This window comes from Mercenaria mercenaria, chromosome 5, assembly GCF_021730395.1.
Source record: "Mercenaria mercenaria strain notata chromosome 5, MADL_Memer_1, whole genome shotgun sequence".
Classification (NCBI taxonomy): Eukaryota; Metazoa; Mollusca; class Bivalvia; order Venerida; family Veneridae; genus Mercenaria; species Mercenaria mercenaria.
The window spans coordinates 32,995,280-33,021,951 of NC_069365.1; the positions used below are offsets into that span (position 1 = coordinate 32,995,280).

Sequence of the window (26,672 nt, forward strand, 5' to 3'; positions counted from 1 at the left end):
GCTGCGCGGATGCACAGTGCGGTCTGGATCCATGCTGGTTGCAAACGAATTATGTTGGTTTTCTGATAGTGCGTCTCAATAATCTGGATTGATACAATATATGTATAAAAATTAAAACGGTTTGTTTTCATCAGTACATATTTTTCGACGTTTTTCTCGGTCTGACTAAAGTTGTTAGTTTGTCTGACTTAATGTCCAGCAGTTTTGCGAAGCCTGCTGTTATGTCTAGCGAACTTTTGAGTGTAACAGATGGAGTGATAATTAATGCACCTCTAAAATACACTGGCTGCAGTACTGTCATTCTGTGATGCATTTGTGGTGCATGTTTGTGTTGTTTTCTTTCACAAAAGTCCCATGAAAACCACAGCTATCTGATACGGACTAAATCAGTGTGTATAATAATGCATGACAGACACTGCCCAAAAGCTTTAAAAAGAAATCTTAAAAGCTGACTGATTTGGAGAAAAAGCTTGTATTATTTATTCATAGTAAAACATCTTCGATGTAATTTATGTTGTAGTTTTCGTCACAAATAATCAAAAAGGATCAAAACTATTCGTTAAAAACTGAATTAGTGTGTATGTAAACAATGACTGGCATTGAAAAAGGATTAATTTTGAAACCAAAGCCGAATATTAAAAAAAAATGCCAAAAAAAAGTTCTTATGGTTTATATTAACAATTCCTCAGTTGTCGCTTTCTTTGCAATATTTTAAACATTGATTAGCAGCCACCATCAGCACTTTGAGCGCTTTGATTTTTAGACTGTAGGGCAGAAATACTGCCATAAGTTCTTACACAAACTAACGCCACTTAAAATCTTGCAATTAGAGTTTGTGAACAACTTTATAGCTATATATCTAAAATATATTACATATTTCATGGTGTTAGAAATGTAGCAATAAATAGTGAAGATAAAAAGTAGTGAATTTTCCCCCGGGCATTTTTAATTGTTAGATTTTTTTTAGATTATTTAGGTTTTCCGTGTTTTATTTTAGGCTATACGCGACTTCTAATCATAATAAAGCAGTACCACACGTAAGTTTCTTCTACCTTAATGTGCTAAGAGTATATGTACATATATTTTTTTATGTATTTATTACCTCGGCATTCAATTCACCATAAATTAATAGAACTTTATAAAAGAAGTGCAAGTCTTTTCAACCTGATTAATGTTTATACATAATTTAGGGGATGGCATATCAAAGTATTAATGTTCTGTTTGTTATTTACTTGTATATTTTCTCTGATATTATAAATGTCCCTAAAAGTGTATAAGGATACAAACGCAGCGTAAACGATTCAGAATTACCAATAATAATAATAATAACTTTATTCAAAGAGGATAACATATTTGGCTATAGCCAGTCTAACATATGGTGTGTTTGCCACAGACGGCTACAAGACTTTGCCCAGTGTTCCGTTCGTTGTTCATTTTGTCTGTGTTGTGTATTTTGTGTCAGATTCCAAAGTGAGACTTACGTTCTGTTTGAACCAATAATTGTGTTATCCCCAAAGAAGCAAACACTATGTGTTTTTCACAATCTATAGTCTGTAATTTTCTCAAGTTAAATATGATGATGCGCCTTAGTTTGATACGGAAAACCCATAATATTTCAGATTTTCCAAACAGTTTTCCCATAAAGTAATTTGTGGTAGCCAGCCTGCCTTTCTGTACTGTCAGACTGATTATATCTGTTAGCCTAGACATACAATTATGATAAAAATAGTGTTTCTTTTTGTGTTTTTTTGATTTTGTTTTTTTTTTGTTGTTGTTGTTTTCTAAAAAGAGAAATATGATTTTCGATTAAAAAATGAACGCAGACCTTAAAAGTTCATGATATAAAAGACAAAAGAAACATCAACGTCCATAGAAAGCGGTCCACCTTGTCAACAATTTGGTATTTTATTTGAAAGAAAGTGTTGCCATGGCAACCAAATTTCTGAACGGAATACAAATCTTTGAACAATTTAAAGAACACCATTCAAAAACACATGCCTTTGACGTTTCAGCAAAGTTGGCTGATGGTTTAAAGAGATGTTGTTTAAAGGAAAATGTTGACCGACGACGTACGACGGACCACAATAGCTCACCCTTAGTTGAGCTAAAAGTGCACGATATTGTTCCAGTTATTGTTCTGAAACAGTCCTTTGCTGCCGAACTGAATAATTAAGGTTTAACGTTTAAACAATTCAAAACAATAGAGAAATATTCCAATTTTTAAGAACTTATTCATTACCAATGTCTTTTCTAGCAGAATTTCCATCATGTCCCCAGACACAAGTTTGTACCCATCTTTGTGCAATATTGGCGATTGAATCGTCCCAACTCTGAAACAGAATCGCAATTTGTGAAAAATGCTTAAACAGGCTGGCTTGTATATATCTCAGTGGTTTCCGTCATATATAATAATGACACATATAAGAGCGCATGTGGTGTTACTACTGTCTGATTACGAAGACAAAGGTCGTGAGTTCGACTACTCCACGGAAAAATATGACCGAATCACTGCTATATGACCTATGCCTGCGCTTATTGTAAGGGACGACTATAATTTCGCATATTGTAAGGGGAGAAAATCGGGAAGTCAGAATTCCGCTTATTTAAGAGGAAACCATTGTGAAGTCATAGGCGGCACCAGCGTTGGAGTAATCTTGTCTATGGCGTAATGGCGGCATGTTTCTGAACACTAACTTTTCAATTGGCATGACAACAGAGGTCTGAATTAAAGCTAGTTTCTGTTTAAATGTCATTACGGATGTATTTTTGGTGGCAGGGGAGCGGTTTCGTAGTTTGTCCCCGTCGATTTTCTGTATAAACAGGACAGGGTAGATATAAAGGCATATCTATCTTACTAGTTATTTATCATTATTAATTCTTTAATATATCTGGGGAATGAGGAACGGTTAATTATTCTACATGGCGGGTGTTTTAAAATTCCTAGCTCCGTACTTCCGGTTGAGGCTAAAATATAAACATCAGAACAAAAAGTCGGCCAGACGCTCGGCTATCATCCATCCACTTTTTTTTCAAGTGAAAATTAGGGAAATAAAGTGGTGGTTGGGAGACACATTCCACACCACCTGGGTATGCATCTATGTTCGCACTATACATATATGCTACGAAATTGGATTTAAAAATATAAAATGGATGAATGGCAGAGTTCAAAGTGAGGCCCAGTTAGGCTAATTTTGGTCTATAAAATTTGGGTGATTTGGCCAATTTTCACAACAGCTGGCATGGAAAGCGACAGGTGCATAGGACCGGAGAGTCGTCTTTATGTAGTCTATAGTATCTGCAATGGTCCATAGTAGTTTCAAAGAAAAATAAGCAAAAACGAGATTTCTATGGATATTTCAACACTGGTACCCACACGTCAATGTGGAATTCGCAAATCTGCACTCCCCTGCCACCTTTGATATTTTGGTAGGAAAATGGGAGAGGAGGATGTATTTGGTGAAGTGAAACTCAATTTTAGTATGAGTAGTACTTCCAGGTCACAGCATTGTGATTTTGATGTGATTTTACAGTAAGCAAATGTGACTAGGGAAATCTCTCATAGAAGATATATGACCCCTACTTTTCTCTATATCTTATATCAGTTTTATCATAAGGATTTGTTCTCTGAAATGGTAGTAGCTATGTTTGGTAGCTCTTTAAAAATGTCAGTTTTATATAGAATATATAGGGAATACTATTTTCTGTATTGTGTAACCTAGCTCATGCTTCCGCCTACTTTAAGGGGAGACCACTGCAAAGTCAGTATTCCGCCTACTTTAAGGGGAGACCACTGCAAAGTCAGTATTCCGCCTACTTTAAGAGGAAACCATTGCGAAGATACTGCGTTGCGGACCGCCGCGTAAAAGATTTACCAACTATATACTCACCATTTTCGCCATATCGGCTGCTTTTGGTTGTACTTCTTTTCTGGCCTTGTTGTGCATTTCTACTATAAGCTTTTTGTCCGCTTCTGACACTCCTGGAACGTGCACGGTATAAAGTGATAAAACTCAGTTTTTAGTAAGATACACAGTATAAATATGTACTACATAAATACCACTGAAAAAAAGGAAGTTATTTTAACAATAAACTGGTATCATATGAAATTTAATTGTGAATGTAGCTCTACATACACAATTTACGTGTTTAATAAGTTAAATGCATTTGATGAGTGTGTTCTACATTTATTCGGAAGTATCTGTAAGGCATTGTCGTGAAACTAACTGTACAGTTCATATAAGTAGATTGTGTACAGAAATAAATTTGATATTATCTATTAAGAAATAAGTTGACTGGATTTTATAGGAAAATAGTGGAATATTTAGCTATGTGACAAATTCAGCGTTATGACTCATATTTGATATGTTATATTATGTAAGTCTTTTATATAACAAAAAAAAACAACAACAGACAAACAAAGTTATTTTTTAATTCACAAGTAATCACTTTTGTTATGGTCTAATTATATACGTTCTCCAGCCTCGTGCATGTTTTATATCAATTATACATATGTTTTAGAAATCATATTTGATAACAAAATGCACACATGTGACAATATTCCCCCTTGTGTAAGATGAGTTGTTATTTGTATATTCATATCAACTAAAGTTGACAGAAACTAACCTTTCGAGAAAACTTGAATAATGTCCCAAAAATATGAAAAAATATTAACCCTTATTACTCGAAATCCAATCCTCCACGGGGCAAGCGGCTAAATGCGGCTCCAGATAGTCTATACCTAAGTTAACTCCAAACCCGTCGTTGTTTCAGAGAGCGCTCTTATGTTGTTTATTAAAGTTTAGAGGCGAAAAAAAAACAACAACAGGAAGTTAACTATAAATGATGCATAATACTTACCCAAGTTCGTTGCATCAGGGGAAGCAGGCTTGCAAGCCGAATGATTTTCTACAAGTTTGTACTTTTCGGCACATTCATCCTAAAATACATGGAAGATATGATCTTATTGAATACAAAATTCATCGAAAAGACAAGGAATAGAAAAAGAAAAGTTATTTGTCTAAATAGATTTCACTTGTGACAGCTTGTGACTATGCGTCATTGGTAAATATATTATAGCATGCTTCAGTCGGTGAAACAAAAGATCTTATCATTGATACAAACAATGATTCATCAAGCTGAAGCAAGATTATTATCATCGTAGCTTTTTATTATCATTATTATTACAATGAAAATTTCGTTATCTCATCTGTGTACGATCTTTCAGTTCTGGAGATTTATCTAAATTAGAAATCACGGTTTCGTAGAACTTGTAACGGTATACATCGTTATATATATGTTTCAGTTGTGCTTTGGTGAAAGGATCCAGGGGTACTTTAAGCGCACAGAATACTACTGCATTTTATATAAAAATGAAAATTAACTCCACCATATTCCCTATATAGTAAGTATATAGCAATTATTGCTCACCGGCCTTCAGCCATAGTCAGGACGCCACTAATGTTTAAGACCGGGGCAAAATTAGGTGAACTATCATACAAAGTATTGTAGCATGGCTACAAATTGTAGAACGGGTTGCTCTAAACTCCGAAAGATATGAAATGGCTTATGGCTCGGGTGAAACAGTATACATGAATGTAATACTTATTATTTCAATTTTCATTGCCTACTTTGCAAATGCGTGGCTCTGAGGCTGGGTTTGTGATGTTCTGTGCTTCCGAGAAATCTACTCTTACCTTTTATCTTTTGTCAGTAACCACCGATGATTATTGTAGTAAAAAAGTCACACCATTACAGTATAAAGTAACAAAAAGTTTTAAAATATAAAACCAAACTAATCAACTCGGCCTTAATGCTACGTAAAAGTTAAAATGAATGGTTTCTAGTTGCGGTTTCTTATATCGGATTATATTTTTTCTGGTGTTCATGCAAACCCTGCTAATAACGCACACATTGGAAAACGCGCTTTATGTAATGTGTGTGTTAAGGTATTCGTTTGTTTACGTATTTTCCGTATCCGATTTCGGCATTCTTCGGTTCCTATGAAAAATAATTTTCTGTTATTGACGAAAGATACTGAACTCGCGCACGGAGGACACGTATTCGCATAGAAACTGCCGATCGTCGTCAGGGGTCCTTTACATTAAAGGTAGAGCTTACACATTTACGAATAACGGAAAATAAATAATTTAGTCCTTCTTAATCCGCATCGACTTTTCATTCTTTATGATTTTGCTCTCCGCATCACATATATCGTAGTAACCTTTTTACCATGTTTTGAACCGAAACTATGCTATTGGATAAGTATTAAAAAAGAGTACTCACACTTTCCCGATTGTTGCCAAAGAAGTTTCTCACACACGGATGTATTTCTTTATTAGCCTATATGTGTTGTCGGTTTAGCAAATTTACGTTGAAATTGTTCTACATTTTTAAATTCGTTACTTCATTTGCGATGTAATTGTGATCTAACTTTTTTGTTCGACTCTAATTTAATCACCAAGTTTTGAGCGTGAACATGACGCACATCCTATCCTTTTAGCACAATTAAAGCAGAAGTCACCCAAAAAATAGTTCGTAGGTTTGAATCCCCTGCACGGAGATCGTTGTTGGGAAGAAAGTCATTTTAATGTATTTGTTAACGCAAAATCCGGTATGGCTACCGTATCATTATGTTTGGGTTTGAATAAAAACTGGCACCATACGTTGAATTCTGTGTTATGATCAGAGGGGCGGGATAGGAGTGGAGGTGTTGGGAGAGGGGGTACATGTTGAGCGCATGTTTGTATACCGAATGTCATAGACTCGAAACTTGATAAATACAGATGGACCCTCCCGCTGACGGGGCGAAGACACGAGAACACATTTTCGTAACTGCCAATATGAGAAATCGACCAATACGAACTTCTTTAAACTCGACAAATACATCTGTCGAGTTTGTTGGCAACCTTTAATGGCAATTCTTTGCCTCGACAATCCGACATGGCAAAAATCAGCCACTATAGACAACATCTGCATGGTGGAAATGCTGCTACACTAAGTCTTATCAAACAAACACCGTCAGAAACAAACACGATCGAATATTTACCTGATCAGCTCCGGCAACTGTTCCTGAAAATAGTTAATAACATTTTTATATTTTAGATGTAAATAAAAAGTTATTATACTAAGTCTTACAAATTTAAAGTCTTTAATATATCCATGTAATGTATCATAATACAATACGTCAACCTGTTTATAATAGTTCGATTCCATTAAATGATTTTTTAAACAATCTTATTAAAAGGTGTATATTTTTTCGTTTTGATGTTCTTTAAATTGCACATCGTCTTTATAAAATACAATAGAAAATGTAAAAGAAAACAACATCGTTGCTGTTTTTCTTTCTTTTTTTTTTTCTTTCTTTATTTCAATTACACTGAAAATACATGTTTTGGAACTGTTTTTCCGCTGGATAAGCTTCCTTGTGTTTTTACACGTTTAAGTAGGTTTCATATCAAGTGATCATATATCATATGCATCTAATACTTACATAGAGGACAAATCACCACGCATTACCCCATAACAAATTATAGCGAAGCGCCTAACAAAATGTACATACGTGCATAATCAGCATTTGCATATGTTATCATGCCTCACAGATCAGTAGTGATTGAAACTAAAACACCTATATACTTTCTCTCTGAACGTTAACTGGTTAAAGCTAGAATCACACTGCCCCGCATTTGCTTGCGGATGAGTTCCGGATTCCCTTCCCGGATTGCTCCGGATGTGTAAGAAAAAATGGGTTTTGCGAATTATAAATCTCCAATGCATTCGTTACAGAACCTTAATTAACCTTAAAAGAACCGGAATAAAACCGTATTAATAGCTCGTACTTTTTTTACCACAATGATTGTCTTCTGAATGGTTACGATCTTTTATGATCTGCTACGATCTTTACAGAACTGTTACGAATTTATTACGGAATCCTTAACGGAATCCTTACGGATATATTATCTGTGGCAAAATTTTGAACATGTTCAAAACTCCGCACTCTTGCCCACGGATGTCCCCGACTTCTGAAGGGATGCACCGGATGACTTAAGAATGAATTAGGAGTTCTGCGGATGTTTAAGGAATGCTAATCGGAACTAATCCGCAAGCCCATCTGGGGCAGTGTGGTTCTAGCTTTAAAAGGATATGATTTATCTATATATGTAAAGGTAGAATCACACTGCCCCGGATGGGTTTGTGGATGAGTTCCGGATACCATCCATAACACATCCGCAGAACTCCTAACTCATTCGTAAGTCATCCGATATGTGTGTGTGTGTGTGTGTGTGTGTGTGTGTGTGTGTGCGCGTTCAGAAATCGGGGGCATCCGGGCGCAAGGGTTCGAAGTTTTGAACATGCTCAGATTTTGCCGGGGATAATATATCCGTAAGTAATCCATAATAAATCCGTAACAGTTCTCAAAAGTGGATCTTAAAAGATCGTAACAGCCCGAAAGACAATCAATCATACGAGCTAAATTACGGGTTTTAAACGATTGAATTTGAGATTTAGAACGTAACAAACTCAAAAAATCACTTTTCCTTACACATCCGGAGCAATCCGGGGATGGGATCCGAACTCATCCGCAAGTCCATCCGGGGCAGTGTGATTCTGGCTTAAGGTTAAGAAGGCGTAATTCAGCGCCAACTAGCATAACGTCAAACATTGTGATTGACAACGTCACGTTTTTGCGTTCTAAGCGTTGACGGTAAACAGCGTGTATGCTAAAGATTTCATTTCGCATCCAGCTTTTCGTCAAATTCAAACAATAAAATATCTACTTGTAGTTCAGAAAAAGAGCGGATATAAATACTGCCTACTTTAAATATATTTTTGATATAGATCTATTCTTTTTCATCAAATCTAGAATGAACGCCTTGAAGTAAAAAATAGATTTGTAAAAATATGGCTAAGATTTTTTGTCAGCATTTGTCGTATTCATATCTAACACCCAGATTAAACCTTCCGCCGTTTTTATCAGTATGTGTATTTTTTTTTTAGTATAATTTGAATGACGTGAGTTACAGCTGGATATAGCCGCTAAATCGCTGTTTTTTTTTTCTTCAACTCCAGCTTGAAACAAAACCGGGTGATATGAATGAACTGAAGTATGAAATATGAAAGATCGATGCCTTTACCAAACTTTTACGGAAAAGTTAGAACCCGTGTCCCCCTCGAAATATGATCGCTCAAAGTCTGTTTTAAAACAGCACTATAAAAAATAAATGAGTAAATTAATAAATAAATAAAGCAAAAAGTCTAATATCAATAAATGGGAGGGGTAGTGATAACAATGAGCTTTCGCGTTTTAGAAAAAAATGATTAATTGCTTACTTCATTTTTTCTTTTAATTTTAATCATATTTGATGGCTCTTTGTTTCATACATAAAATAATACAAGCGCAGCCTTTTTAACACAGAAAAAAGAAACAATTAGGCCGGGCTACAAATTATCTCAACATCGGCATATACAGCCATTCCTACAACTGTAACATATGAGCATTTAAACTATGGTTAACAAATAAGTACAATTCAGATTTTAGAATAATTCCCGTTTTGAAAACTTCAAGTAGACATCTGACCCTTAGTTACTTCTTTAATTGAACCTGTCAAAAAATACCACCCCCCACCCCCCACCCCACCCCATGTCGGACCGAATGACACACTTGTTGGAGCGTTCAACCGTCAACCGAGCGGTCATAGGTTTTGTGTCCGGTCAGTAACTCTACCCGTGACTTATATTTTTAAATTGGACAGTTGTAAGTTACTGTGAAAAAAAAAAAGAAAAGAGTTTAGTTCTTGTAAAAGAATAAAATGTTGACGAAAACGGGTGTAAAACTCAAAAACAAGAAATAATTATTCCCGGCTAATTCCGACTTTAAGTTGGCTAAAATATGCACAGTCTAAACGATATAAAGTGAACATTCGGCATTAAAAGTGTATGAACATGAAATAAATAAGTTATTACACATATGCATTTTATAACCATTAATTGTGTTGTGTTTACGCGGTTTTTCAACAACTTTCTATTATGTCATGGCGGTCTGCTTACACAGCCTGTCTTTAAAAAGTTTCTAACCTGTTCGCACTCTCCGTAAGAAATTGACAACTTTCCCACTTTATGGATCGCTGTAGCTAGTCCTAATCTGGCTCCAACTAACATCTCCGAATTCCGGGGAATATTGTATGTAACTATTTATAAAACAGTTGAAACGGAGTGAAACCAGTTAGTAATGCAAGTCGTTCAACAAAAGCTGCAAATAACCCTACAAACAGACAATGTGAACTTGTTTGAAAAACGCGGGAAAAGGACGTAACGTTTTAACGTGCTTAAACCACAGGCGCTTGAATCTCTATCAATAAATATATGCATTTACCATATCCCACCCACCTTAGTACATATATTTCATTGATAGAGCTCCAAACACCTGTGCTTAAACTTCCCAATTTCCATAACATCGTAGCTTGAAAATGAACTCGTTAGTCAATGAAATTTTTTAATCTTATTTTATTAAAAAACATTTCAGGAAATTTTCAGAAAATTAAAAAATAAATCTATGTAGGAGAGAACGAGCTGTAAAATGTTTAATAAAATGTATCATTTTTATTACGCTTTTTTGTGTGTGTAACATGCATTCATGTATACAAGTGTGACAATAAAAATTTGGAAGAAATCGGAAAATGGCTTACAATATAAGAATACGCTTAAAATAAAATTTATGTTGTTATAAACTTATTTGTGATTAACTCATTTTTCCCTAAAATACAAACAGTCCCTTCTGAAATTTTGATGCACCAAATCTGCGCGTGAATATGGGGGGAGAGGAAAATGTAAGAAAATACAGCGAAAACGAAGTTGGGAGACCCCCGTACTTTTTTCGCTCATTTTACAGTTAAATAAATTTATATAATAATTTTAGTTGTTGTTTTTTTAAGTCTATGGGACAGTTTTTTAACAATAGCTAGTCATTCCGCTCGAAAACAATAATTTCGTAGAAAGATTTTCGCCTGCTTAATGCATAAAGTATGCATTCCTTCGGCGAATAGTCGGGGTACATGTTTGAAAATTACATCACCGTTTAACGAGCCTGTTACATTAAATGAAAACTAATTACTTTTTCAATTATATGGACGCCCGAAACTAAATTAATCGCCGTAAATATTTAGGGCTGGATTATATTGTCAAATTGTTTTCAAATGCCAGCATTTTTTCAAATCAAGGCAATTGAGGAGTGATACTAGTTTTACAAATATCATTAGAAATTTCGAAGTACTTCCTTCAAATGGGTTGATTACATATAAATTTCCATTCTTCTTCTTCTTCTTCAAAAAAATGTTTTTCTTTTAAAATATTTTAAAGTTCCTATAATTGTATTCTTATTCTGAAAACATGATGCATAATAAATAATTTGTCGTGGGGTAATGCGGTGGTGATTTGTTATCTCTATGTGCGTATCAGATGTATATATGAGCCGCGCTATGGGAAAACCAACATAGTGGCTTTGCGACCAGCATGGATCCAGACCAGCCTGCGCATCCGCGCAGTCTGGTCAGGATCCATGCTGTTCGTTAACAGTTTCTCTTATTGCTATAGGCTTTGAAAGCGAACAGCATGGATCCTGACCAGACTGCGCGGATGGGCAGGCTGGTCTGGATCCATGCTGGTCGCAAACCCACTATGTTGGTTTTCTCATGGCACGGCTCATATATGATCACAGGATATGAAACCCACTTAAACGTGTAAAATCACAGGGAAGCTTATCCAGCGGATAAACAGTTCCAAACTATTATTTTCAGTGTGAATAAAAGGCAAAATCGAGATTCATAAAATTCTTTCATAGTGAAAAACAACAAAACAACATCAACGATATTGTTTTTTTTTTACATTTTCTACTGTCCGCGCGTGGCTATAAAGCAGGATTGAAATTGATAAGATAAGATTTCTTTATTTCCTCCAAATTTGAAGAGACACATACAATGCATAATGTGAATACAAAATATCTAAGCAGAAATGAGATAACATAAAGGCAAACATGGTATATATACAGATATAATTATGGTACACGATTATTTAGCAAGTGATTAAATGATGTATACATACATATGAATCTTTCATAAACATACCACATTTATACTGCATTGCATCGAATAAGATTTCACACACACATAAACAGATTATGCAAAATGGTATTTAGATTTGTACATGATATTATTTTTTAAGTTTTTATATATTACACGTACTTTTACACAAAAGCGCAGGTAGATATCGCGTTTCATTCGACATGTTGACTTCATTTAATTAAACTGAATCTAACCGACAGGTCAAATGTGTTCCTACACCATTAAAATCACCATTGGATGTACGGTATAAGAATTGGCAGCCGGTTTCTAGTTCTTTCACCATAATTTGTGACGGTCAACTGTAATTGACAACGAGAACTGTTAATAGGTACTATACCGTAGAGAAATACGGTGAAAGAAACAAGGAACCAGCTGCCAGTTTTTTCTTTACTCTAAATTCAACGGCAGCACGAATAAAGTTAATTAAACATGTTGAAGGCATTACAGCAATTTACTGTGTACTATACCGCAGAGAAAATACGGTGAAAGAAATGGGAAACCGTTTGCCAGTTCTTTTACCGCAAATGCAACAGCGTCCCGCAGAAAGATAACAAACATGTTGAAGCCGTAACAGATACAGTAAAACAAATGTAACCAACCTTTTTCAACAGCCAATGAAACGGAAAAAGAAATACGTCAGTATTCCAAGTAAAATTGCTTCATGCTTACCACTGTATTTAATATTTTACCCAAAAATTCGTATTTGATATCCATGTTGTATTAAAACAAACAAATAAGTAAATTTAAAAAAAAAGAAAAATAAAAGAAAGCAAAAAAAAAAAAAAAAAAAAGAAAAGAGCAAATCATTTTAATATTTCTTGCGTACCCCAGAAATCCTTTGTTCGTGGGTAAATATTTCGGTAAAGCGGCTACAGGACAGGTACCGTCAGTATTTAATGTCGTGCAACCGTAAAAGTAACGATATTCTTTTAGACAGTGTAACAGCGCAATATTTGAGTGAAACTTCTAGTTTAAGTTTTTAGGTAATATCAACAGTGTAACTTCTTACCTAATATCAGAAGCATGCAGATTCCTATTCCTGACAACATTTCTATCGCTTGTGTTCGCGTTATTGAACAAATCATAAACTGTTTGCTACGTTGCTCAAGTTTTATAAGAGAAATTTTGTTTGTTTAATTAACATCGATCGGAACGTTGCATGTGTGGCAAACTGGAAGTTTACATGTCACATTTAGTCATCGTCTTGTCATTTTGCAACATCCTCTACCGCTGTTTCATTGGACGACAAAAACTAATGGTTTGCCCACCTTCCGCCCATCTCTCAGTCAGTCAAGTCATAAAAATAGATCCTGTGATAACTTTAAAAGTTCTTTCTTCACTTGAAACTTGGTGCATAGATAGAAGACAATAAGGAGACTATATGAACAGTATTTGTCCGTCCGTCCGTCCATCTGTACGTACCACCGTAAGCCATAAACGTTAGACACGGCCATAACTTTAAAGGTACAACATATCTGCTCATGAAATCTGGTACATAAATAGGCGGAAATGTGAAAATTGTGTACATCCTTTTCTTTTGTCTATCTGTTTGTCTGTGTGTCTGTCTGTAAGGCTGTCAGTAACAAATGACGAATCTTGTAATAACTTTAAAATAACATGAGATTTGTTTCGTGAAACTTTCTTCACAGACGGCGGATACTTTGGTGAATATGTCAGTTTCTCTGTTTTTATCATATATACCTAGCTATATCATTTTGTTTGAATTAAATTAATATCATTGACAATGGGAATTTCACATATCTATACCTAGTAGGTACAAGAGTTCTGACGAGTCACTTCAAATTGAGAGGTCGGACAAAAAAGTATCATTTATGCGAATCTAGAAAATACTGTCTGTTTGTGCTAGATTAAATACACTTGCTAAAACTTTGTGTACCAAAGCATTATTAACATATAAACTGCTTGGAAAATGTATAACATTAAATTTATCTCTTGTGACATAATGTAGGTGCACAGTTTAGAATCTAATACACAAATACATGACTTCGAAACCCTGGCATATAACAATGACAATGACATACCCTAGCAGCCAGTTTCTGTGACGTACTGTAAAAATAAATGTCTGTTACAAACTGAAGAAGCTACTTTCTGTGACGTACTGTAGAATTAAATTGTCTGTTACAAACAGAATAAGCCACTATCTGTGACGTACTGTAGAAGTCACTTTCTGTAATCATGATAGTGTAGGTGAATACGTCAAACTCTATGACAACACACCATAACGTCGAAATCCCCGCCACAAATTACAATGACTGGAACATATTGTAGAGGCCAGTCTGTGTGACATACTGTAGGAGCCAGTTTCAGTGGCATAATAAAAAGTCAGTCCTCAGCAAACAAAAGACGTCTTGAAGACGTCTTGATTTGGTTGTTTATGGTCGCGACGTCTGTGACCAAAAAAAGACGTGTTTTTCATGTCGTTTTACCTACCATATAAAGACGTCTTTTAAATGACGTTTTAAAGCCGCCATAATGACGTCTTTTTCTTGCATTCCAGGTCAGAGACCACCAATTCAAAAAAGTACAGGGAACTTACTGGGAATGAGGTAAATGTATACCTGGGAATAAGGTAACGTCTGTGCGTTCTGATTGGTCAGTCATGTAAACAAACCCAGGAAGTGATTATTTTTTTCAAAATTTATATTTTTGTCACTGCATTTACAGTATTTTATTATACATTTTGACAAAATTTGCTACATTTTATGTGTATTGAAAAAAAGTTTGATCAAACGAATTTCTCCCGCCATGTCAATGATGTAAACAGGGGGTCATCTCATTCACACGAAAATTACTTAAATAAAGTATCACTATTCATATGTTTTCGTCCGATATTTTGGTAGAACTAAGATAGTTCTTGAAAAACTTGTAATCAGATATACATGTTTCGATGTATGGAAGGCCGTACACGCCATAATGTTACAATGTAAGTCTATGGGAAAACAATTGGTGGTCTCTAACCACCAGACGGGAATTTTCGGTATTTTTACCGGTGCTGGAAAAATCCATCTTACTCCCCGGGGTGAAAGATGACTCTCATGCTGTAAATGACGTATTACGAACTACATATAATTATGTAGAAGATTTATGTAGTAATTTATATTTTATTTCATAAACGGAATAAAAATCCAGTACCCTTTGTTCCTGATAGTATATTTCTCGATTAAAAAAAAACGTTATTTTATCAAAAAGTCATAACGTTACTCTGCAACTGTGTGTTCTGGGGGCTTTATCTCACTCTATCCCTCTGATCAGATCGCTCTGTGTCTTTACTAGTAGAGGATGAATTTCGCGCCCTGTGTGACTGCGTTTGCTATATGTAAAGCTCCTTTGAACGTGTTTATCATGAAAAGGGCGCTATATAAATCTGGTATAATAATAATAATATAATATTAGAACCTGACCTAAAAATCATTAAGTTTAACATTCTGACCAAGTTTCATGAAGATATGGTCACAAATATGACCTCTAGAGAGTTAACAAGCTTTTCCTTTTATTTGACCTGGTGACCCAGTTTTTGACCCCACATGACTCAGATTCGAAACTGACCTAAAGATCATCAAGGTTAAGATTCTGACCAAGTTTCATGAAGATACAGTCATAAATGTAACCTCTAGAGTATTAACAAGCTTTTCCTTTGATTTTTGACCTGGTGACCTAGGTTTTGACCCCATTTTACCCAGATTTAAACTTGACCTAAAGATCATCAAGATTAACATTCTCATCAAGTTTCATAGAGATATTGCCACCAATGTGGCCTCTAGAATGTTAACAAGCTTTTCCTTTGATTTGACCTGGTGACCTAATTTTTGACTCCACATAACCCAGATTCAAACTTGACCTAAAGATCATCAAGATTAACATTCTGACCAAGTTTCATAGAGATATTATCATAAATGTGGCCTCTATAGGGTGTTAACAAGCTTTACCTTTGATTTGACCTGGTGACCTAGTTTTTAAACCCAGATGACCCAATATCGAACTTGTCCAAGATTTTATTGAGGGTAACATTCTGACCAAGTTTCATTAAGATTGGGCCAAAATTGTGACCTCTAGATTGGTAACAGTCAAACTGTTGACGACGGAAGCCGGACGACAGACATGGCGATCACAAAAGCTCACCTTGAGTACTTCGGGCCGGATGTTCCCACCTACAAATAGTGAATGAATCTTATAACATCATAGTTTTACCACTGCATTTCGTGAAACGTAGATTTTGTTTTTCAACATGTCTAAAAATTTGTCACCAGACATGCGCCTACATGTCAAAATCATCTTGATTGTTTCCAAGATTCAGAAGAGATGTAGTTGTTGATGAAGAGATACATTTCACGGAGATGACGTTTTTCACGTCCAGATCATAATCATTTTGATTGTTTCCAAGTAGATGAGGAGATACATTTCGCGGAAATTGCGTTTTGCGAAGAAACAGTCATCGCAAGGAGGCTTGTATACAAAATTGCAACACATGGCAGACAATAACTTTAGTAATTACCTTCGTCTAGAAATGAAATAAACAGAAACAGACAGTCTGATTTAACTAAAGTACGTTTGAATAATTCTTTGTTTTATTACTACGTATAACTTGAAGGATTGAATTGGAATCGGTTTAAATAACTTGATCATTGTGTACGTTTTGAAATTTGTGCATTCAGTGCCTAGCCATTTTTAGAATGTTTACCGTAAAGTTATGTCTATATATTCCGTTGTATCACATATGCACACATGTATACTTTATTTGTATATGAATACTGTTTAAAGTATCATATCTACTACCTCAAATAAAATAATATATAATGTTGCGAAATTTATCTACTTTGCAAACCTTAAACGCGGAAGATAATAATAAAAGTTGTAAAATCTCCAGTACTCATGAAAAAAAATACCTATGTTTTCATGTAACGTTCAGTGTTATGTCTTAGCTAATCTTTTTTATATTAAGATAAACCTCATTTTTTATAGCTGTCATTTATCAGGTATTACTTTTTGAAATAACTGAATATGATTATCAATGAATATATGTAAGATATATTCTTTGATATGGAAATTCCATGTTCTCTTTGTGTTCTCTTCGACTTTTTGTAGCTAGAAACATTGTAACATTGTTTAAAGCTTAATAAAATTATTGTATTGTATTGTATTGTATTGTATTGTATTGTATTGTATATTGTTTACAGAAGGTGTACAACAAATAATTAGATGTTATTATACCGGGCTAGTGTGCCTTAATTAAGGCGATATTGGCATACTAGGAGAGGTAATGGCCCGAGGGCATCTAATCATTGCCTTTTGGTGAGTTCGGTACTATTTGGTACTCCGCGTTACATCGTATAGTCGGAGTACCTTTGTCCTAGCGGTATTGAGGCTGATCACTACCAAATAGAATGTAAGCCTCCGCAGGTCTAGTCACAAGTAGTCCAAATATAAATAGTACTAATCTTTTTTCCTTTCCTAGTGCATTTTCTCGGCAGCAACGTGCTTACTTTTACCCTACCGCGTTTCAGTATGTATCACTTTGCATTCTTTTGAAATCAGCATGTTCCTATTGCATGCTAGATAAAAATGGCGGCGTAAGAATTTAATGTCACGAAAAGAGAAATTGAAAGAAGCGAAAAGTAGTAAATTCAGCGGGTTGTATTTAACGAACTGTAGTTTTCTTATATAAAAGTTAACACCCCATTTTCTTTTTGTTTTTCTAAAGTAGCGATCTAGTTCTTTATGGGAATATAAGTCTCTGAAAATCTGATATGCTAGAAAATGTCGAAAAACCGTTATGAAGTGAGGGAATTTTATATGAAATAAAGAACAGCTGGATTTAGTGGTGTTCAGCCTTGATTACAAAACTGGTTTAAGTACGCTTGAATGATTCGAGCTATAGGACTACATTAGAGATTTTTCTTTCTAGCGAGTCATCACTACTAGAGACGACATCGCGTTAATTCAAATTCAATGCCAAAATGAAAAGCATAAAAAAGTTCTGAACAAAGTCATGTAAAAGTTGTTTCTTAATCATATTCAAAATTGAAATTGTTAGATACAGAGTCAAGTTGCATAAGTTGCACGCTTATAAATTACTTTAATCGTTCACGACGATATAAGATAAAGTAATAATACTTATTTTACGAAAACGTATATTTATTTAAAGTAAAAAAAATGTTACTCTCAGAGATTTTGCAAGATTCTAGTATAAAACTGCTGGGCTTGTCACTTTTCGGTGTTGTTTTAAAAAGAGAAAAGGTGTGTTAACAGAGAGATTCTCGCGCTCACGTGCTATTAACACCATTTTATATATGCGCGTTCCGTGGCAAAGCGTAAACGTATTACGGCCCCAAAACGGATAATTCCGCGCATTTCATGGAAATTTAATGGCGTTGGGTTAGCGCATGTTTATTTCGTGTTATAACATCTTCAGAATCCCTCGGAATACGTTGGTACCCTTGCCCACGGACTCGGGCACCAACCAATCCCTGCAGACGTTATAACACGAAAAAAACATGCGTTAACCCTACAATGACACCCAACATTCAGTGGTACAAGACGGTCACTTATAAGCGATGACAAATGGGTACAGGTTTCCAGAGTTGGGGGGTTTTTTTTCACTCAAAATACATAAAAAAAGAAAAGGATTACAAATAAGAAATACAAAACTGAGTTTTATTTCTGTTTTTTTTCCCTGTACTAGTCGACCACGTTTGGCAAAACTTCAAAGTCCATCTCGTTTGTTATTGTCGTTACCGCCTTAAACAGTTACCCCTCGAGGCCGGATATTCCCATCTGCACCTACAACCTGTGAAAAAATCTTATAAAGTTTTTGAGATAGTAACTTGCATGCAAACCTTTAACCAAACTTTTAAGTCCGAAAAGGGGGCATAATTTGGCCGAAATGCATGTCAGAGTTATATGACATGATGCTGTGACAATTCCAAAACTTTAAGTCCAAGAAGGGGGCATACTTTGGCCGAAATGCATGTCAGAGTTATAGGACATGATGCTATGACCTAGTTTTATAACCCCAAAGACACACGTTAAGTTTCAATATCTGCATTAGTTTTGTAGATATTAATTTGCATGTAAAACGTTGACCAGGATTTTCCAAGTCCAAAAGGGGGCATAATTTGGCCAAAATACATGTCAGAGTTATGGGACTTGACCCAGTGAGGTTGATAATTGACGTACAAAAAGAAAAAAAAATAAGTTTCAAAGCTATATACCTTTAAATGAAAGTCATATGTACTTGCATGCAAAACTTTAACCAAGGTGTGACGTCAATGCCGTCGCAAGGGTGAGTAGAATAGCTAGACTATTCTTCCGAGCCCAAAACATTAAACCCTTACCCTGCTAAATTTCTATAATGAACTTTTCCATCTTTCAGAAAGTACCATTAATTGTTAAGGTGGAATGTGCCTATTTTGAAGTTATTGGGTTTCGTTTCAACATTTTGTTTAATAAAAAATTCAGCCTATTCCTCATATAATGCGTATTTTACATTTTTGATATTTCTGTAACTTTTTTCTCTACAAACCTTCAAACACGACCATTGACGTCCATTTTTGATGAACCATGATTTCACGTTTCGTTAATCTTTCTTTTCAGTCAACAAGTATCGAATTGCTTGTTTCTCATATTTTCATTTAATAATGTCTTTGAAATGGTGTATAATTTGCGGAGATCATTTTAACGTTGAAATCGATATTTACGTTAAAGTGACGTCAGAGCGACAAATAAGACGTTTAGTTTTGAATAAAAAGTTTACTTTAATCTTGTTTCATGTAAAATCCAAACGGTAGAATTTGACCAAAAAAAAACTAACATGATGATAAAAACTTTATTTTCTGTCGATAGAAGGAATAAAATTATGGGGTCACCGAATTCATTTTCGCGTAAAGTTACAATACGCTACCCCTACCCCTAAATCACAACATAGCTTAGTCTATGTGTTTTTCTGATATATCTATTTTCAAATCTTAGTATTTAACATTCTCATTCGTCAGTAGTTCACTACAGACGTGAAACGAATCATGGAACGTGAGAAAGAGACTTTTCTTTTTAAAAGAGGTCTTTAAAACTGTAAAATTATACAAAGCAAAACACACCGACTCGACATATCACTGGGACAGTTTTCGAAACCTGAGAAATCGAATCACATCAAAAATCCGTGAGGCAAAGACACAACTCGACGTTGATAATTTAGCCCTGGAATTAAAGACTAATCAATTAATACACTCTCCCTCAACGCCATTAAATTTCTATGAAATGCGCGGTAATATCTGAGTTGTTTTTTCACGTTGACGTCATTTCTACCCTGAAATTAAAACAAGAAAATCGAAACTCAAGGAGTTGGTGTACTTGTCTAAAATCTTTTATCAAACCTCATTAGTCTTTCTCAATACCCCCGCACTTTCTTCTGGCGATAACATCATATCCGATGACACTCAAAAGGCAAATCTCTTGAACGACTTTTCGTTGCCCAGACACGAATTGATGAAAACCAAGCTCCTTCTCTTCCCGACTTGCTTTATGACTCCGACCAAACCTTGGACGACATCATTATTACTCCTGCAGATGTGGAGCTGGTATTAAAATCACTTTCTTTCGGGAAGGCAGCTGGTCCTGACGAAATCAACAATAAAATTCTTCACGAACTTTCTTATGAACTTAGTAGTCCTCTCTGTTCTCTCTTCAACTATTCTATTCAGTCATCTCAAGTTCCTGACATAAAGAAGGAAGCAACTGTCTCTCCACTCTTTAAATCTGGTGATCCTTCATTAGTCAACAATTATCGTCCTATATCTCTTATCAGTACTGTCAATAAAGTGTTTGAAAGAATAGTATTTAAGCGAACTTTCAATTTTCTTCGGGAAAATAATATCCTTACTCCTCTTCAGTCTGGTTTTGTTCCAGCTGACTCCACTGTCAATCAACTTACATACATTTATAACTTATTTGCACATGCCATTGACTCTGGTAAAGAGGTTAGAGCTGCGTTTTGTGACATAAGTAAAGCCTTCGATCGTGTCTGGCACAAGGGACTTATTTTAAATTGAATTCTATCGGTATTTCCGGACGTATCTCTTCATGGTTTTCTTCTTACCTTACCAACAGAAAACAAAGAGTCGTTCTTCCCGGTTGCAAATCGTCTGAAAAGGTCATCACTGCTGGTGTACCACAAGGTTCAATTCTTGGGCCCTTACTCTTTCTTATTTATATTAACGACATAGTCATAGACATCCAAGCAAATAGCAGACTTTTCTCTGATGATAAAAATCTCTTCATTGAAGACCTTGCTACTGCTTCGAGTATCTCAAACTCTGACTTACAAAAATTACTTCTTGGGCAAAAAATTGGTTGGTAAAATTTAACACTTCTAAAACAGAATCTTTACTAATATCACGTAAAACACAAAGAAATATTAATCATTGTCCAATTCAAATGCAAGGCACACAAATTAATGAAGTCCGTAATCACAACACTTGGGTATCACTTGATCTCTCACACGATCTGCGCTGGTCCGCACACATCGAGTACATAAAAAGTAAAGCTTGGAAAAGGATTAATATTATGAAAAAAATAAAATTTCAGCTTGATAGAAGGTCATTTGAAGTATCTGTATATCTTTCATAAGACCAATTCTGGAATATGGTGATGTATTATTTGATAACTGTAATCAGTATGAAAAACGAGAGCTACAACATATCCGGCAACGCCAGAATTATTACCGGATCAACAAAACAAACTCACGAGGGAGGTTGGGTGGGAATCTTTGGAGAACAGACGATACAAACATAAACTTATTCTTTTTTATAAAATGAAAAACCATCTTACCCCGCAATATCTTTCGCATCTTGTCCCGTCTTCAGTTGGTAGTGATCATCGTTATCCATTAAGAAATGCTAATGACACGCAATACATTCTTACACATACTGATTTCTACTACAAATCATTTTTACCTTCTGTTATCAGAGATTTCAATGCTCTTCCACTTCAGACACAAAATCGCTCCAAAGGTAGCTTCATTTAAGCGGATGCTAAATAAAGATCTACCAAATGTCCCCTGTTTCTTCTTTTCTGGTGACCGCAAACTGCAAGTCCTTCATACAAGACTGCGTACCCACTGCAGCTCTCTATCATCTGATTTATTTGAGAAAAATATCATTTTGACTCTCCTTTGTGCGAATGCGGTGAAATAGAAAACTCTTACCACTACTTCCTTGCTTGCCCAAAATACACAAATCTACGCACTGATTTACTAACCCTGTTTCCCAGTTCTGTAACCCTTCCATCAATGTCACTGTTAAGGGTAATAGTTCATTATCTCTCGACTCCAATATATCAATCATTAATGCTGTCCAAAAATACATGAGAAACGAAACGATTTTAGAGATAAAATGAAGTACTGTTTAATAGCAAATTCATACACGCTACATTTCCCTGATATAGTCTATACATGTTGAAATCCAATAGAGTAAACAAGATTCTGCTATTTTTTTTTCACACTGTACCTTATCCGTTCATCCCTTCATCTTTTTTTACGTTTTTTTTTTGTTTGTTTGTTTTGTTTTGTTGTTTATATTCTATTTTTTATTATTTCATTTTAATGTATTATCATTTCTCTTTGCACTCTAAATTTCAATTAGTATCCAATACCTCCCTCAATGACATTTGAGCCGCGCCATGGGAAAACCAACAAAGTGGCTTTGCGACCAGCATGGATCCAGACCAGCCTGCGCATCCGCGCAGTCTGGTCAGGATCCATGCTGTTCGCTAACGGTTTCTATAATTGCTATAGGCTTTGAAAGCGAACGGCATGGATCCTGACCAGACTGCGCGGATGCGCAGGCTGGTCTGGATCCATGCTGGTCGCAAAGCCACTATGTTGGTTTTCTCATGGCGCGGCTCATTTGTTAATTCACAACCTGTTTCAAAATGGTTCTACTTAATGCATTGCTTCAAGACTCTTATATCTTAATGAATCTTACGTTACAATATTATTTATTCCAGATATGTTTATATTTGATATTTGTTTTGTTGAAATATGTCATTGTTGTTGTTTTTTTCCTTCATATAATAATGTATTCATGTATAATCAGTTATGCCATGAAAAACTATGTAATTGCACTATTAAGAGTAGTATAGGGGCCGGTTTGGCGCCACGACTGCGCATGCGCGGCGGCCATCTTGGATCTATGACGTCATGCGCAGCGGCCATTTTGGATTCTAATTTTAGAATGACATCATCTTCCTATTTTAAGAATGACCTCACTCTGCTATTTATATCTCCCAGAAGTATATAGAGCTGACTTATATACCTATCTAGGGCGTGTTCGCGCACATTGAGGGTCAGGTGCTCAGCCCTAGACGGGGAGATACCATGAAAACAAAATATTTCAAGAAAATCAAATAAATATTAATTATATTTGAACATATAGATTTATCTATAACGTAATATACATTGTATGGTAAACAAAGAACTTATTAATGATAAGCAAAATATTTATTAATTTTTAATTAAAACCATTAAGCTTTATTTAAGATATTAAAAACATTAAGCTTTATTTAAGATAGCTACGTTAGAAATAACGTTAACTGAAAATAAAGTATTACATTTTTGCTTACGATGTTTCCTCCTTGGCGTCCACTGACAAAATGACTGCAATCATAAGCGTATTATTCCTAAATGCGCATGCTCGGACCTATTTTTCATAATGACTTCATAAGCTTTATTTAGATAAGGTCATGAGTGCATCAAACGTGATCATGGTCAGAATGTCTAGCGTGTGTTGATCTAAGGCCGGATAGACGGACAATAAAAAGTAAACATGTCAAAGTTAATCCTTTAAAGTCGCCACAATGTCTGGCGTGTATTTATTTAAGAGCGGATGCGTTAACAATAGCCTATTCAACTGTCAAAGTTAATCCTTTAAAGTCGCCACAATGTCTGGCTTATGTTGATTTATGGACGGATGCATTAACAAAGGCCTATTGATCTGTCCAAGTTAATCCGTGTATTGAGTACGGGAAGGGAGGCGACATCAGGTCTGGGTCGCATATGGACCGAAGTGCCTCTTTCATACCATCAATGATATGATGTTAAAGAACAATTGCCAACATTTTTAATGACCATCCAGAGTTTTAGAACCAGTAAAGGGCTTTTTTAAGAAGGTTGCTAAAATCATCAAAATAAGACGTTTTAGGGTCCATTTTTACATTTTGGGTATCTGACATTTTTGAAAAGCCCAAAGGGTGTACTTTACCATAAACTAGGTGCCAACCGGAAATGAAGTCATTAAAATTTCAAAGTCATCGTACAGACTCGGGACCGGTACCGTTAGAAAGATCTTTTCGAGTAGGTTCAGAAAATATGTACAATTACGGGTCTATCTCTATCCGTTTTCCAGATATTGAGGTTTAAACCAGAATCATTCATCCGGAAACACCCGGCTTCATGCCTTTATTATTAAAGATAACCTAGGCATGTTGGGTATCTAACCGAAGGTCTCGACTAGTACTATAAGTTGGTACACTCAAACCGGAAGTGAAATCAATCACGCGTAAAATTCACATTTTCTGCACGTCCCTAGACTCGAACCTACACAAGCACAAGCACAAGCACACGCGTACACACGAGAACACTAACACACATACACGCACACGCACATACACACACAGACACACACACACACGCACACGCGCAATCACACACACACAAGCACACCCACACGCGCATACATGCATGCACGCACACACGTACGCGCCATTAAACAATATATGTAACATCATTAAAATATTCAAAAGTATCAAAATCTTTCGTGCCTATTACCTAGTACACAGATTGTGTCTGCAACTTCATTAACAGGTATCACAATAATATCTTCCTTTGTAACTTTACATTTGTCATCTTTAGTTATTACAACAACATCATAGTCTCCGAAATTGAACATGCCAGTTCCACTACGGTGTAGATACTCCAACACATCACACAATATTTCATATATATAATTTAGAACATCCAGAATTTTGAATTAACAGAGTATACACTTCAATGTAATCGTACAAGTCTATGCATGAAATTCAACCTTCAGCGGATTTTAAGTATTAATATTTTTTGACTTGAGATCGGCTTAAGATAATGTATGAAAGAGAACTGGCCAATGTTGACACTAATACTTTGAAAACTGTAAAAGCGGATTAAATTTCGGTCAATTTTATGACTTTTAGGAGAAACTTATAAAAACGAGTATTTTGTGTTATAAAACTTTTATAGTCCTTTAGGATACTGTCTTAAGTACAGATAGGTTCTAGAAAGCCTATTTCGACCATTCTAGGAAATCGTCAAGAGTTTCAATGAACAGAAATACATTGAACAATCAGTTTTCCCCATTTCGTGACACACTTTCTATTCATCAATTCTGAGATGTTAATTTCATGTGATAGAATTCATAAAAATCTTTCATTTACATCCCCCATTCTCGATTCGATTTTCAACCGTTTACGCGTTATGACGTAACAGCGATTTTAAACCTTTCTTAAACTTTGCAATAAACTCTTGAAACAGATAGCATTGGAAAGATCTCGTCGCATAGGTTCAGAAAATGTATAGATATTTACCTCTATGTAGATCCGTTCTCAAGATATTGGCGTTTAAAGATTGAAGTGACGTCACCTTTTGGCGGTAAATTCAAATTTCGCAACCAAAATTTTCAAATGTAATTTCTCCTCTATTTGTGGACCGATTTTAATGATCTTGGTGTCAAACCAAAACGCTTGGCGAGACCTAAGTGTTGGTAGCAAACAACCGGAAATGAAATCACTCATGCGTAAAATATCGATTTTCTCCTTTATTACTCAACCGACTATACCCGTGTTTGGTATCCTACGAAAGGTTTTGACTAGTACTATTCCATTGTTTGCACTAAAAGAATATGGGGTCACTCACGCGTAAAATGCGTCAAAGTAAGCTTACCTGATCCTTACACTTTGAGATCAAAAATGACAATGAACGAATTCACAGGGTCATTTAGAACTGCTAGAAACGCTTATTGCGAAGCATGATATCAATTTGTGAAGCGATGTTGGAGAAATAAAATACAATAAACGAATATGTTGTTTTATTTGTGTACACCACAACACCTACTGACGCTTCTTCTTTTCTTTCAAATCAAATTCAAACGTATGGATTATAAATAACAAAGACATATTGTTCTTTTAATCTTTTATTGCCAAAGCTTGTATCACTAATACAGGTTACATGTATCAACTAAAATAAGACAAAATAAAGTCACCATTCAACTTCTTGCAATACACATCAAACGGTTTTACAATGTCCTTCATTTTTCGTCCAGAACATCGGTTCATAATGTAATATACGCAATACAGCCCACATATGTTTGAATCTGTATCCTGTATTTGACTGAAGTTCATCCAGTAACGCTTCTTTAACACTTGCTCAAAATGAACTTTGTAGTGCTCTGGTCTATTACCTAGTGAATCGAAAAATTCGTCGTGTCCCTTTTTGGAAAATAAAAGGCCACCCAATGTTTTCCT

At 35.4% G+C, this 26,672-nt stretch overlaps 1 protein-coding gene across 1 annotated transcript in view; it reads right to left on the minus strand.

Moving 5' to 3' along the window:
* LOC123556831 (cysteine-rich venom protein TEL1-like) overlaps positions 1-13,267 on the minus strand; it is a 28,463-nt gene extending 15,196 nt beyond the window's left edge. Inside the window, exons 1-5 of the mRNA XM_045347863.2 lie at positions 13,123-13,267; positions 7,046-7,068; positions 4,858-4,936; positions 3,888-3,979; positions 2,240-2,330 (exon numbers count right to left, since the gene is read on the minus strand). Coding sequence (XP_045203798.2) covers positions 2,240-2,330; positions 3,888-3,979; positions 4,858-4,936; positions 7,046-7,068; positions 13,123-13,198 — 361 coding nt within the window. The 5' untranslated portion in view covers positions 13,199-13,267. The remainder of the gene's footprint in view (positions 1-2,239; positions 2,331-3,887; positions 3,980-4,857; positions 4,937-7,045; positions 7,069-13,122) is intronic.
* Between the last annotated feature and the right edge of the window lie 13,405 nt (positions 13,268-26,672).